We start from the raw sequence: 16,666 nt of genomic DNA, 5'->3' as shown, positions 1-16,666 counted from the left end.
TACTGTGACATCACTGTGTGTATTATCCCTGTACTGTGACATCACTGTGTGTATTATCCCTGTACTGTGACATCACTGTGTGTATTATCTCTGTACTGTGACATCACTGTGTGTATTATCCCTGTACTGTGACATCACTGTGTGTATTATCCTGTACTGTGACATCACTGTGTGTATTATCCCTGTACTGTGACATAACTGTGTGTATTATCCCTGTACTGTGACATCACTGTGTGTATTATCCCTGTACTGTGACATCACTGTGTGTATTATCCTGTACTGTGACATCACTGTGTGTATTATCCCTGTACTGTGACATCACTGTGTGTATTATCCTGTACTGTGACATCACTGTGTGTATTATCCCTGTACTGTGACATCACTGTGTGTATTATCCTGTACTGTGACATCACTGTGTGTATTATCCCTGTACTGTGACATCACTGTGTGTATTATCTCTGTACTGTGACATCACTGTGTGTATTATCTCTGTACTGTGACATCACTGTGTGTATTATCCCTGTACTGTGACATCACTGTGTGTATTATCCCTGTACTGTGACATCACTGTGTGTGTTATCTCTGTACTGTGACATCACTGTGTGTATTATCCCTGTACTGTGACATCACTGTGTGTATTATCTCTGTACTGTGACATCACTGTGTGTATTATCCCTGTGCTGTGACATCACTATGTGTATTATCCCTGTACTGTGACATCACTGTGTGTATTATCCCTGTACTGTGACATCACTGTGTGTATTATCCTGTACTGTGACATCACTGTGTGTATTATCCCTGTACTGTGACATCACTGTGTGTATTATCCTGTACTGTGACATCACTGTGTGTATTATCCCTGTACTGTGACATCACTGTGTGTATTATCCCTGTACTGTGACATCACTGTGTGTATTATCTCTGTACTGTGACATCACTGTGTGTATTATCCCTGTACTGTGACATCACTGTGTGTATTATCCCTGTACTATGACATCACTGTGTGTATTATCTCTGTACGGTGACAACACTGTATGTATTATCTCTGTACTGTGACATCACTGTGTGTATTATCCCTGTATTGTGACATCACTGTGTGTATTATCTCTGTACTGTGACATCACTGTGTGTATTATCCCTGTACTGTGACATCACTTTGTGTATTATCCCTGTACTGTGACATCACTGTGTATTATCCCTGTACTGTGACATCACTGTGTGTATTATCCCTGTACTGTGACATCACTGTGTGTATTATCCCTGTACTGTGACATCACTGTGTGTATTATCCCTGTACTGTGACATCACTGTGTGTATTATCCCTGTAATGTGACATCACTGTGTGTATTATCCCTATACTGTGACATCACTGTGTGTATTATCTCTGTACTGTGACATCACTGTGTGTATTATCCCTGTACTGTGACATCACTGTGCGTATTATCCCTGTACTGTGACATCACTGTGTGTATTATCCCTGTACTGTGACATCACTGTGTGTATTATCTCTGTACTGTGACATCACTGTGTGTATTATCCCTGTACTGTGACATCACTGTGTGTATTATCCCTGTACTGTGACATCACTGTGTGTATTATCCCTGTACTGTGACGTCACGGTGTGTATTATCCCTGTACTGTGACATCACTGTGTGTATTATCCCTGTACTGTGACATCACTGTGTGTATTATCCCTGTACTGTGACATCACTGTGTGTATTATCCCTGTACTGTGACATCACTGTGTGTATTATCCCTGTACTGTGACATCACTGTGTATTATCCCTGTACTGTGACATCACTGTGTGTATTATCCCTGTACTGTGACATCACTGTGTGTATTATCTCTGTACAGTGACATCACTGTGTGTATTATCCCTGTACTGTGAAATCAGTGTGTATTATCCCTGTACTGTGACATCACTGTGTGTATTATCCCTGTACTGTGACATCACTGTGTGTATTATCCCTGTACTGTGACATCACTGTGTATTATCCCTGTACTGTGACATCACTGTGTGTATTATCCCTGTACTGTGACATCACTGTGTGTATTATCCCTGTACTGTGACATCACTGTGTGTATTATCCCTGTACTGTGACATCACTGTGTATTATCCCTGTACTGTGACATCACTGTGTGTATTATCCCTGTACTGTGACATCACTGTGTATTATCCCTGTACTGTGACATCACTGTGTATTATCCCTGTACTGTGACATCACTGTGTATTATCTCTGTACTGTGACATCACTGTGTGTATTATCCCTGTACTGTGACATCACTGTGTGTATTATCCCTGTACTGTGACATCACTGTGTGAATTATCCCTGTACTGTGACATCACTGTGTGTATTATCCCTGTACTGTGACATCACTGTGTGTATTATCCCTGTACTGTGACATCACTGTGTGTATTATCTCTGTACTGTGACATCACTGTGTGTATTATCCCTGTACTGTGACATCACTGTGTGTATTATCTCTGTACTGTGACATCACTGTGTGTATTATCCCTGTACTGTGACATCACTGTGTGTATTATCCCTGTACTGTGACATCACTGTGTATATTATCCCTGTACTGTGACATCACTGTGTGTATTATCCCTGTACTGTGACATCACTGTGTGTATTATCCCTGTACTGTGACATCACTGTGTATTATCCCTGTACTGTGACATCACTGTGTGTATTATCCCTGTACTGTGACATCACTGTGTATTATCCCTGTACTGTGACATCACTGTGTGTATTATCCCTGTACTGTGACATCACTGTGTGTATTATCTCTGTACTGTGACATCACTGTGTGTATTATCCCTGTACTGTGACATCACTGTGTATTATCCCTGTACTGTGACATCACTGTGTGTATTATCCCTGTACTGTGACATCACTGTGTGTATTATCCCTGTACTGTGACATCACTGTGTGTATTATCTCTGTACTGTGACATCACTGTGTGTATTATCTCTGTACTGTGACATCACTGTGTGTATTATCCCTGTACTGTGACATCACTGTGTGTATTATCTCTGTACTGTGACATCACTGTGTGTATTATCTCTGTACTGTGACATCACTGTGTGTATTATCTCTGTACTGTGACATCACTGTGTGTATTATCCTTGTACTGCGACATCACTGTGTGTATTATCCCTGTACTGTGACATCACTGTGTGTATTATCCCTGTACTGTGACATCACTGTGTGTATTATCTCTGTACTGTGACATCACTGTGTGTATTATCCCTGTACTGTGACATCACTGTGTGTATTATCCCTGTACTGTGACATCACTGTGTGTATTATCCCTGTACTGTGACATCACTGTGTGTATTATCTCTGTACTGTGACATCACTGTGTGTATTATCCCTGTACTGTGACATCACTGTGTGTATTATCCCTGTACTGTGACATCACTGTGTGTATTATCCTTGTACTGCGACATCACTGTGTGTATTATCCCTGTACTGTGACATCACTGTGTGTATTATCCCTGTACTGTGACATCACTGTGTATTATCCCTGTACTGTGACATCACTGTGTGTATTATCCCTGTACTGTGACATCACTGTGTGTATTATCCCTGTACTGTGACATCACTGTGTGTATTATCTCTGTACTGTGACATCACTGTGTGTATTATCCCTGTACTGTGACATCACTGTGTGTATTATCCCTGTACTGTGACATCACTGTGTGTATTATCCCTGTACTGTGACATCACTGTGTGTATTATCTCTGTACTGTGACATCACTGTGTGTATTATCCCTGTACTGTGACATCACTGTGTGTATTATCTCTGTACTGTGACATCACTGTGTGTATTATCCCTGTACTGTGACATCACTGTGTGTATTATCCCTGTACTGTGACATCACTGTGTGTATTATCTCTGTACTGTGACATCACTGTGTGTATTATCTCTGTACGGTGACATCACTGTGTGTATTATCCCTGTACTGTGACATCACTGTGTGTATTATCCCTGTACTGTGACATCACTGTGTGTATTATCTCTGTACTGTGACATCACTGTGTGTATTATCTCTGTACGGTGACATCACTGTGTGTATTATCCCTGTACTGTGACATCACTGTGTGTATTATCTCTGTACTGTGACATCACTGTGTGTATTATCTCTGTACTGTGACATCACTGTGTGTATTATCTCTGTACTGTGACATCAATGTGTATTATCCATGTACTTTGACATCACTGTGTGTATTATCCCTGTACTATGACATCACTGTGTATATTATCCCTGTACTGTGACATCACTGTGTATATTATCCCTGTACTGTGACATCACTGTGTGTATTATCCCTGTACTGTGACATCACTGTGTATATTATCCATGTACTGTGACATCACTGTGTGTATTATCCCTGTACTGTGACATCACTGTGTATATTATCTCTGTACTGTGACATCACTGTGTGTATTATCCGTATTATAAAATCAATATGTTGTGTTATCCCTATGCATAAAGAAGACCAAAACAATCGTACACTTTTCAACTTCTCAATTTGCTGATTAATGGTGTCTTGATAGAGTGGGGCCCCATTACAGTGTTTGCTATGGGGCCCTAATGTTTGCTCGTCACACCCCTTGCCAGACCATAGAAACTTCCTGCATTTATGGTCCTAACTACCGGTATCCAATCAAGAAAATTGATTTACATTAACATTTGTTATTATTTACATTTGTGAAATGTTTATTAATTGTGCACAGATCTTAATATATTCATGATCATGGTAATACCTTTAAGAGGAAAAATTTGTATGTTAATTTAGTGTTTTTATTGACTTTCAAATATAAAGTCTATTGGGTACAAATACACTTAGTAACTGGACTGAGCTGCTGATTTCCATAGGGACTTAAAGACCCTTATTAACAAGCAGCGCAGGATGAATTTACATGTTCAGGTTCCTGTCTGCAGTTTTTGAAGTCAAAACCAGGTGTGGATCTGAGAATAGTAAAGAAATTATAACATGACATCTTTTTTTGATTCCACTTTTGGTTTTGGCTTCAAAAACTGTACGCAGAAACCTGAACATGTAAATGCATCCTAAGCATCCGTGCGCTGCTTGTTAATAAGGGTCTTTAAGTACCCATGGCAAATCAGTAACTCATTCGCTTGTCTATGAATTTGTGCAACCAGGGGGAAACACAAGAGCTCTTGTGATATGGAATTATATGACAATAAGCAGAAGGCAGACAAAGATGATTAATTCTGCTAATAAAAACATGGATAAATCCATTAGAGAAGGAGCTTTGTCAGGTGTAGCAATTACGTGAAGAGAACACTGCGACATTACCGCCATTACAATTCGAGACAATAACATTATTGAGTAATGCCAGATTGTAGAAATTCATTTAAAGAAGATTAAAAGAACAAAAATTGACAGTCACTATGTCCTAAAGATGTTCAATACAATGGCCACTTATGTTTTTAATTTAAAAAAAAGTCCTACAATATATTTATTTAAATGGTCAGACAACTCAGTGTCATTTCATAGAACATGTGACTCTGGGCCAAGACGTGATGTACTTTAATTAAATATGTGCTGGTAAACCTGTCTAAAATGACTACCACTAGGTGTCTCCCTTCTAGCTAATTTTCTCTTCACTCTTGTTACTAAGGAAGTCTGTCCATAGATATATTCCATTCTGTCTTGTGCCAGGGAAAGGTGGGAGGGAATATGAATTTTTACTGCGTATACCGCGTGGTATTCGATCAAAATCGAATATGTCGAATACCCTGATATTCGATCGAATACCTACTCGATCGAACGGTATTCGCTCATCTCTACTATGTATCATAAATCTTCTCACTCCAGTGCACCAGATGTAAGGGGTCATACATTTTATAACGGACAAATTGGCAGCCATCAAAAAAATATCAGAAAGCGGATCAAAGTAGTTTATCCAGCCTTAGTGTGTTGAGGGCGACCATTGGGACCCCATGGCTTCTTGCAAACCCTATAGGAGTGATGACGAAGCTATCACATGGGTATCAAGTGTGACATGCTAAGACATTTTTGGTGACAGACATTGTCTGAACCAAATGACAGCTGCATGGGCACACCATTTTTTTTAAAATTGGAAGCTACTAATTGTGCTATTGCAGTATAGCATAATTTTTACTCACCTCTCCATGCTGCTATCCTGGCTGCTCTTGGCTGCCTCCTCTAGGTGGTGCTATACTTACGTCACAAAACTGAAGAACGCCAGGACACTAGAGGCAGCAGAGGGTGGCCAAGACTGGAGTGTGAACAGGTGTGTAAAAACACACTAGTCTGTGTGTGTGTGTGGGGGGTCATATAGTGTGGGTGGGCTTTCATAAAGGAGTCTTATACTCTGTGGGGGCCATACATACGGGATCATATGCTGTGTGTTGTGTGTAAAAAAGGGTGCCATATACTGTGTGGAGGCCATAAAATGGGGCCAGATACCGAGTTAATCTAGTTTTTTTTTTTTTTTTACAAATTTTGACACACAAAGCTCAAATACACAGTCCAGTCATATTAATTTGACCAGCGCCTACTTCTGACATCAATGTTAAATAACCAATGGCAGAAGGCACGTGTTATCAGCCATCTGGGTGCACTCATCATTGTGGAACGCACGATGGATCAGCACAAGTATGCATCTATCCTTGCGGACCATGTTCACCCCTACATGTGAAATGTTTTTCCTCAGGATGATGGCATCTACCAGCAGGACAATGCGACGTGTCATAAAGCTCGCAGTGTACGTGTGTGGTTGGAGGAGCACCAGGATGAGTTTACCGTACTCCCTTGGCCAGCAAATTCCCCGAATTTGAACCCAATTGAGAATCTGTGGGACCACCTCGATCGGGTTGTTCGCGCCATGGATGCTCATCCGCATAACCTAGCGCAGCTGACCACGGCACTGGAGTTGGCATGGCTCAACATCCCAGTGACATCATCACAACATCCCCTCTCTTCCTGCACGTCTCGCAGCGGTCCGCTCTGCCAAAGGGGGTTATTCTGGATAGTGACAGGTGGTCCCATTAATGTGACTGGACTGTGTAGTTAGCCATCATTACCCTATAGTTACGCCAGTGCTTTCATTACTATAAGGAAACTCCTAGTCTCCTTACTAGACAGTTAATGGCTTTAGTATGTACAATAGACGCCAGTAAGTGACGACTTACAATCCATCTGTCTGCTCCATTTATATAGACTATTCTGATGTCTATGACAACACAATCTTACACTATCGCCGCTGGAAGGAAACCTTAAAATTTGTCACCATGACTACCGTATGAAAAATCCAGCCATTAAATTGTCTGCAAATTGAATAAATATCCATTGTATATAAGTATTCAGCTAAAGCAAAGGTGCAAAGGAGTCTCGAGGGTCATTCATCTTGGCAACGTCCCCCGAACCTAAGATATTCATGAAACACAATTTACCCTAAGATATTTTTTGACTTCAGAATTCTATGTGTCAGAGTAAAAGAATGACAAATCCCACAATATGATTTCCGTTTTTTCTTGGTCTATGGTGTTTCCTCTGTAACTGTGCAAGCTAAGCAGTAATATCTGGGCTACAATTATGTTATTGCTGCTCAGACCCGCGCCAGCACTTTAGTGTAGTATCGGAAGGACAGCCAAGAGGATCGCATTACTGCGACGGCTCAGACTATCTATTGCAATTATGTACGCCTACTTGCCGCCACAATCTGCAGATGCTCTTTCGAAGACTTGGGAGAGCAATTCATTAGCAAAGCAGGAACATCATCAGAAAGGAACAGCTGGCGAGGAAAGCACTTTCACAGTCTTCGCTTTTTTCCTGCTCATCCTTCCTATGGACGTCTGCTCAAATACCTTGGAGGTTCTTCGGTCAATCAGAGGAGAAAATGGGCCAGGATTTTGCTGTTTTATGCGGCCAAAGTACAGTATGTCTCAGTCACACCCTGGTCATGTGACCCAATGATGTCATCTAAACATAAACCGTAGCGCAGAGACGATCTTACTGTAGGATGGCGCCCAACATTGTAATACGAGGATCAGCTGAGAAAACATTTACATATTAGCACTTGTAAAGGAATTCCAATTTGTTACATCTGTTTTAGATCTGTATATACTTCATGTTATAGCGGGGCCCTGTTTGTTCTGACACCAGGGGCCACCGCCAAGGATTAAATATTAATTTGTTAATTTGTTTACACAGTATTTGTTCTATATGACTTGGCACAAAGAAATGAACACACGGATCAGGTCTATATAGTGAGCGACACCTTGTGGACTTCTAGAACAACGAGGTGATTCAACTGGCTGCCAAGACTGACAATTAGAGATGAGCGAACACTGTTTGGATCAGCCGATCCGAACAGCATGCTCCATAGAAATGAATGGAAGCACCTCTGACGTCGGCCGGCTGCTGGCAAAGTCAGCGTCACAGGTGCTTCCATTCATTTCTATGGGAGCGTGCTGTTCGGATCGGCTGATCCAAACAGTGTTCGCTCATCTCTACTGACAATCACTTTCTTCTTCTACCAAACTATTAACACATTGGGGAATTTTACTAACCAAAATGTACCAGAATTCTCGCACAATCTCTAGCCAAAAACTGGCGTACATGCCAAGCACTACCATTATATTATTTAGGCACCTTTTCACTTTAACCGATCAGGTGGTAAGGCTCAGAGGAATTTTAGTGAGGTTTTAAATTTTAACAAGAAACAAGAACCAATAAAACAAAATAAAAAGAAGGGCTTTATGCCTCAACAACCAACAATAAGGCAGCGCAGGGCCATGAGACATAGTAGGCACCAGGGGAATACCCCAGGTAAGGAGAACAAATACAGGAAAACAAAATAAAGCAAACCATAATCAGGGGTGTAGCCCCAAACAGGTGCAAAGGTGAAGGGAAGCAGACTAAACAGACAACACACATGAGAAACAAAGAAACACAACAAGCAACTCAACATGGAGAGGGGGTAGGGGCAGAGCCAGGCCAAACAGTCAACTGAACAGAGAGGAAAACTCCGACATCTGCTGAAACACAACCCACAGCCGCCAGAGGGGGTTCGAACCTGGAAGGGTCAGGAGAATCCTCGGCGACCAGTCCCTCCATTCTACGAATAAGAAGGAACTCCTGGAGCAACTCCAAAAGGGAGGGGGTCATAGGGCTACGCCAATGGCAAGGAATAACTGTCCTGGCAACTGTGAGAAAGTGACACAAGAGATCACCCTTCACCCTTGAGAGCTTGCCCGGAACAAGAGAAAGAAGAGCCGCCTGGGGAGATGGGGTCAGGGAGCTGCGCAGACCTCATACAGGGAAAACACAGAAGTCCAGAAGGACCGAATCCCCTCACAATCCCACCAAATGTGAAAAAAGGTACCCTCCGCAGCTCCACAGCGCCAACAAAGGTCAGAGATCTTAAGGTAGAATTTATGCAAGAGGGTTGGGCAGCGGTACCATCGGGTAAGGATTTTGAAATTTTTCTCCTGCGCACTACAAGGCTGAGGCAATTTGTGGGACAGGAGGTAGCAGCGAGCAGAATCAGTAGCAGAAAGGCGGACGCGAAGAGGCAAGGTTTAGAGGATGGGGACATGGCTTAGATGAAGGGAATATGGCTTTGAGAAAGGAGGCAAGGCCTAGAGGAAGGGGGGGGGGTAAGGCTTAGAGGAAGGGGCATGGCTTCAGCTAGGCTCATATCTGCGCATGGGTTTCTGGTTGCCGGGTCCACTTGGGGACCCCCAAACCGAAACCTAATCCACATAATAAAGCGGTCACCTTAGGAAGCTCAAGGACCCCATAGACTATAATGGGGCCCGCATGGTTTCTGTTCAGTTTCCACCCGAAAGGGTGAAAAATCCATAGAGAAAACTGCTGCATGAAGTGCTTTTCATGTGGAGAGGGGAATGGTATTTCCATATGGAGCGGCAAACGCAGATGTGAACCGGGCCTTAGAAAAAGGAGGCAAGGCTTAGAGGAAGAAGGCAAGGTTTAGATGAAGAGGAAAGACTTGGAGAAAGGGGACATGGCTTATAGGAAGGACTCATGACTTAGAGGAAAGGGGTAATGCTTAGAGGAAGGAGGCATGGCTTGAGAAAGGGGATAAACCTTAGCAAAAGGCAGCATGACTTAGCATGGATCAATGTGCAGCAAAATTACTCCAAAATTTAGCCTTAAAATGTATGGTATGCACTTAGAGCAGACAGTCTAAAGATCCACTAAATGTATCATCCAGTATCAGACGGTGTGATAATTCTGGTGTATATTTAGACTATCTAATCTTAGACCTGAATAATAATTGTGTGCAGTCGTAGGACCAAGTAGACGGAAGTACCTGGGTGGTTTAGTTTGAGGTCTAAAAACAATTTGGGGTCTGGTCTGGGGATTATATACATTGGAAATTCTTGGGTTTTCATATATTTTGAGGTCTGGTTTATGGTCTGAATTTATACTTGGGATTTGTTTTTAGTTAGGGTCTGACTTGAGAAGTAAATTTAATTGGGGTCTAAATTTATTTTGCTGTCTAAGTCAATTTTGACTACCTATGGAGGTCTAAGTCCGGGGTCTGAAGTCATTAATTTGGATGATGGAGGGGTCGCATGAACTATTTGTCCATTTTAAGTACCCACGGTGGGAATCAAGCCGTATCCAAGGCTATAAAAAAAAAAAATGATAGTATTATTGTTGGATCAGTAATAACTAGTTCTGCATGTTCTTGTGAGTAGGTTTGAACATCTGTGTTCAGCATTCCCGAATAGAGATTCTGAACAAATGACGCCATACTTAGACCACAACGTGTACAGCAGCTCTGTACAATGGGCTGATGCGAAAAATCTCTGCCCTAATCTGTGTCTGAAAATGGTCAGTTTAATGGACTGGGACAATGATATTGGGATTGTCCTAAATAACGCCATTGGCACTGAGGCCATGCTGCTACTGCATCCACCATAGTGACCCCCCTGAACCAAGCACTGAACCCCTTTGTCTTAGAAAGTATGGCTCTACATTATCACAATAAATAAATGAGAATTTGAACAAGATTATTAGTTGTGTATATAACACTTAAAGACAAACTTGCTAAATTTTGTAAGGTGGCCTCTGAGAGACACAGCACACTCCGACGCACCTGGGGGAGGAAACACCTGGATGTTTCGGGAGAGTTGGCAAGTAGGTTTAAAGGGATCCTATCATTGGATACCCTTTTTTTCTGACTAACACGTAGGGATAGCCTTAAGAAAGGGTATTCTTCTCCTACCTTTAGATGTCTTCTCCACACCACCGTTCGGTAGAAATTCGGGTTTTCTTTGGTATGCAAATGAGTACTCTCGCAGCACTGTGGGCAGTCCCCAGCGCTCAAACAGCACTAAGGGTGTCCCCAATGCTGCAAGAGAACTCTCCAGTGACACCTCTATCTTCTTCTAGAACGGCCTCTCCCTGTGTCTTCTTCCATCCTGGCTTTCAATCTTCTTGGCCTCGGACAGAGCCGACTGTGCAGGCCCAGGCCACAAGAAAATGGCCGCTTACACATTAAGCTGGTGTAAGCAGACATTTTCTTGTGGCCTGGGCATGCGCAGTCAGCTCTGCCCGAGCCCTAGAAGATTGAAAGCCAGGACGGAAGAAGACACAGGGAGAGGCCATTCCAAAAGAAGATAGAGGCATCACTGGAGAGTTCTCTCGCAGTATTAGGCACACCCTTAGTGCTGTTTGAGCACTGGGGAATGCCCCCAGTGCTGCGAGAGAACTCATTTGCATACCAAACCCCCCCCAGATTTTTACCAAACGGCAGCACAGAGAAGGCATCTAAAGGTAGAGGAGGAATGTGTTAGCCAAAAAAAAAGAGTATGCAATGATAGGATCCCTTTAAAGGGATCCAATACATTTTATCTAGAAGGGTCCATGACGATAAACTACTAAAGTATCATTGTACCTTTGGGGGTCTTAACAGCAAGAGTTGATTTCTTCTTCAACACCACCATAGGGAAAAGCATTATTCAATTCCCAAGGAAAAAATTGGCCGTGCCAGCATCTCATAGAGAGAGTAGCTCCTTATATACATTCTCTAGGCTTATAGATGTGCGTCCTGGACTGAAAAGATATAGGTTTGTATAAGATAAGGAAAAGAAGTAATTTTTTTGTCCATGGGTTGTATCTGGCATTGTGTCTCCTCCCCATGTAAGTGAAATGAGTCTGAGCTAAACAAAAAAAACAGATATGAATAAGAGCATCAGCTGCTACACAGAGAATGGAGCAGGAAGCAGACAGCGCTGTTCTCTGTGTAGTGCCCAGACCAGGTGACTGTAGATCAGCTCCAATTAACTTGAATGAGACCTAAGCTGTAGTGACTCTGTTTAGCCACTACACAAAGAACAGAGCTGTCTGCTTCCTGCTCCATTCTCCGTGTTATAGATGCCAAAAACAGCTGATCAGTGAAGGTACCAGGTGTCAGACCCCTGTCACTGCACTATAACTGTATGGCAGCTTCCAGTAACTACTACATACTATCAAAGGGTAGAGAAGGGGTTAAATAAATAACAGCTGGATAACGCCTGATGACACGTGACTCTGCTTCGGCACCACAAAAGTCATTCTTTGCCACCATGTCTATACGAAACAGCGAGGGACTGGGCGTTTGCAAGGAGATATTAAAAGCCCTGCTTGGCAAGACATCCAAACCTGATCCAACACAATTTATGTCATCCCGATACTGCAGAAAAGGATGTTGGCCGAGATCCATGTGTAAATGAATTAAACAAAACTCATTACAAAAATAGCAATAAAATCAGATTCTTGCAGCTCTGTTAAACCGCAAAACTTTCACATTTGTCATGGTCATTGAGACAGAGAACCACTTTCAGCCCGCGAGTCATGTCATGGAGATGTGTTTCAAGGTTAAGTGACTGTCTGTACATCCGATCACATGATGCATGACCAGAAAGGTCACCGACACTAATGTATTGTCCCCCAAATGGTATATAGAAGCATCCGGACTGCAGAAAAAAATAAAGGGGGTCGCGGCATATCACCCCAGCCCTGCAGATAGATAGGTTAGTGTCACCAGAACCAGCATATCACCCCAGCCCTGCAGATAGATAGGTTACTGTCACCAGAACCTGCATATCACCCCAGCCCTGCAGATAGATAGGTTACTGTCACCAGAACCAGCATATCACCCCAGCCCTGCAGATAGATAGGTTAGGGTCACCAGAACCAGCATATCACCCCAGCCCTGCAGATAGATAGGTTAGTGTCACCAGAACCAGCATATCACCCCAGCCCTGCAGATAGATAGGTTAGTGTCACCAGACCCAGCATATCACCCCAGGACTGCAGATAGATAGGTTAGTGTCACCAGAACCAGTATATCACCCTAGTCCTGCAGATAGATAGGTTAGTGTCACCAGACCCAGCATATCACCCCAGCCCTGCAGATAGATAGGTTATTGTCACCAGAACTCAGCATATCACCCCAGCCCTGCAGATAGATAGGTTAGGGTCACCAGAACCAGCATATCACCCCAGCCCTGCAGATAGATAGGTTACTGTCACCAGAGCCAGCATATCACCCCAGCCCTGCAGATAGATAGGTTAGGGTCACCAGAACCAGCATATCACCCCAGCCCTGCAGATAGATAGGTTACTGTCACCAGAACCAGCATATCACCCCAGGACTGCAGATAGATAGGTTAGTGTCACCAGAACCAGTATATCACCCTAGTCCTGCAGATAGATAGGTTAGTGTCACCAGAACCAGCATATCACCCCAGCCCTGCAGATAGATAGGTTAGTGTCACCAGAACCAGCATATCACCCCAGCCCTGCAGATAGATAGGTTAGTGTCACCAGAACCAGCATATCACCCCAGGACTGCAGATAGATAGGTTAGTGTCACCAGAACCAGCATATCACCCCAGGACTGCAGATAGATAGGTTAGGGTCACCAGAACCAGCATATCACCCCAGCCCTGCAGATAGATAGGTTACTGTCACCAGAGCCAGCATATCACCCCAGCCCTGCAGATAGATAGGTTAGTGTCACCAGAACCAGCATATCACCCCAGCCCTGCAGATAGATAGGTTAGTGTCACCAGAACCAGAATATCACCCCAGCCCTGCAGATAGATAAGTTAGTATCATCAGACCCAGCATATCACCCCAGTCCTGCAGATAGATAGGTTAGTGTCACCAGAACCAGCATATCACCCCAGGACTGCAGATAGATAGGTTAGTGTCACCAGAACCAGCATATCACCCCATCCCCGCAGATAGATAGGTTAGTGTCACCAGAACCAGCATATCACCCCAGCCCTGCAGATAGATAGGTTACTGTCACCAGGACCAGCATATCACCCCAGCCCTGCAGATAGATAGGTTAGTGTCACCAGAACCAGCATATCACCCCAGCCCTGCAGATAGATAGGTTAGTGTCACCTGAATCAAACAGTGTTGTCCCCCTGTTAGACCCTGGACCCACTGGCGCATCCAATACTACCCTTAGTCTGATTTAGGCAGCCATGAAAAACTGTGTTTATGGAAAATAGATGACACTTCATCCTAAAGATTCTTCTATCCAGATACTACTGATATAAGTAAATCAGAAGGATAGGTGCGCTTCAGATTTCACCCAGATCTCGGTGTCTATACTCTATTCTATACTACAGTATACATATTATATCTATATATACAGTATACTACATACAGAGGGAAATCTTACGGTGACGTACAGCAGCCCCTTATCAGGAAGGACAGAATACAGAAAGTGACATAGTTACCAGTTGTCGCAGGTATTCTTGAATTGTGTTCGGATAGACGAGCACACTGACGGCAACCAAGGAATTGAGAGCAAAGTCGAATATTTGGTAGCAAAAGAATGGGATAATCCAAGCTGCGTGTTGCTATAGGGAATAAAAGGGAAAGCCATTCATATCTGATACATTTACATTGAATTTGAGCGCTAAAACACTGTGAATTTACTTTATATAGGTTTATAGAGGGGTTATACATATTAGATTCTGTATAAAAAAAAATTGTCGTGCCAGATTCAACAGTACAGCACCATGGAATGAAAACTAACTTTTGGATTACGCTAGGTTCACACTAGCGCCCGGACTCCTTTCTGTGGTTTCCGTCTTCTGCATGCAGAAGACAGAAAGCTGTCAGACCGGGTCCGGCCATGAGCACCAATGAGCGTTTGGGGCTCTCCGCCGCGAAAGTGGCTTTTTAAAATCGGACACAGAGTACTGCATGTCCGACTCTGTGTCCGGTTTAAAAAAAACGGTTTCGCGGCGGAGAGCATAAAACACTCACCGGCGCTCACGGCCGGACATCTTTCAAACCCATTCAAATGAATGAAAGAGTCCTGCAGCTTTCCGTCTCCTGCTCAGTTTTGTGCAGGAAACGGAAACCTGTATGAACGGAGACCGGGGCGCAGATGTGAACGAGCCCTTATTAGTATGTCAGATTCTCAAAATGTGTTGCCTGTGTGAGATGTGATCAGAATGGGCTTTATGTCCTATGACATACATCACCCATTTTAGTGCAGATGTAACTCAGGGTCTATTAGCCAAATGGGCGGTAACTGTGGTTTCCCTGAGGGAGGGTCTCTGTGCTGCATGCCATGCAGTGTTACCGCCTACTTGGCTAGTATACCCTACTTTACATCAACACTAAAAGGGCTTATATCTTTGGAATGGCAGAACAGCTTTGGATAAACACAACACCCATAATGCTCAGGGTGACAGCGCCAATCAGATGATGTATGTCATTGGGCTTTTCAGAGCTGGTGGCCAGGGTAAAAAAATTCATAGCACTTTAGCCCCCGTAAAATCACCAAAACAATCTTAGGGAGCCTTCACACAGAGTTTACACTCGCTAATTCTGAACGTAAACTCATTCAGAGTGAGCGGCGTAAAAAACAGATCTCATTGACTTGAATGGGTGCCGGCATACGCGCGCTACCCATTGAAATCAATGGGAGGCTTTTTTACCTATTGCTTTCAATGTGATAGCGCGCGTATGTCGGCACTCATTCAAGTCAATAGGATCTGTTTTTTACGCCGCTCACTCTGAACGAGTTTACGTTCATTATGAGCGAGCTTAAACTCTGTGTGAAGGCTCCCTTGCAAAAGACAGCTAAAGCTCTGTGTAAGTGTGTCCTAAGGATGCCCTTGAAAATTGAAGTAGGAAAGTTGTGTTAGAAAACAGATAAGGTACTTGTAAGACGAAATCATTACTTTACCTTGTAGGCACCGTACGTGGCCATTGCACAGATAAGAATCATTAAGAGGGAAATTGAAGTAGCAATGCACATATCTGGGAAAAAAGCAGATCAGGAGATATAGTCATCTGACAAATCTGCATGTCATATAATCTATAGTGTGTAAGGAGCAAAGCAATGTAATGTGACTATAGCTCACCATGCACTTAAATGCAACTCCCCCAACCCCCTTTTTATCTAACACATACACCCTGAGTTCAGCTGAGTGTGCATGCGTTCTCAATAGGGAATAGATATTGGACAGAAACTCTAGCCTTGAGAACTAACCAACCAGGAATGTAAAAAGCCAATATGCCTGATGATTTTTCCCTGACTCCTGCCAGATGAACATCTAATAACTCACAGTGAGTGTAAGGAGCATCTACGTACTTCCATCTACTTCTGACT

At 43.2% G+C, this 16,666-nt stretch overlaps 1 protein-coding gene across 1 annotated transcript in view; it reads right to left on the bottom strand.

Moving 5' to 3' along the window:
- LAPTM4B (lysosomal protein transmembrane 4 beta) overlaps nt 1-16,666 on the bottom strand; it is a 67,044-nt gene that overhangs the window by 17,498 nt on the left and 32,880 nt on the right. Inside the window, exons 3-4 of the mRNA XM_075270341.1 lie at nt 16,241-16,314; nt 14,775-14,897 (exon numbers count right to left, since the gene is read on the bottom strand). Of these exons, the coding sequence (XP_075126442.1) occupies nt 14,775-14,897; nt 16,241-16,314 (197 nt within the window). The remainder of the gene's footprint in view (nt 1-14,774; nt 14,898-16,240; nt 16,315-16,666) is intronic.

Source organism: Leptodactylus fuscus, chromosome 4 (genome assembly GCF_031893055.1).
Source record: "Leptodactylus fuscus isolate aLepFus1 chromosome 4, aLepFus1.hap2, whole genome shotgun sequence".
In the NCBI taxonomy this organism is placed as follows: Eukaryota; Metazoa; Chordata; class Amphibia; order Anura; family Leptodactylidae; genus Leptodactylus; species Leptodactylus fuscus.
This window is presented reverse-complemented; position numbering and strand designations above follow the sequence as displayed.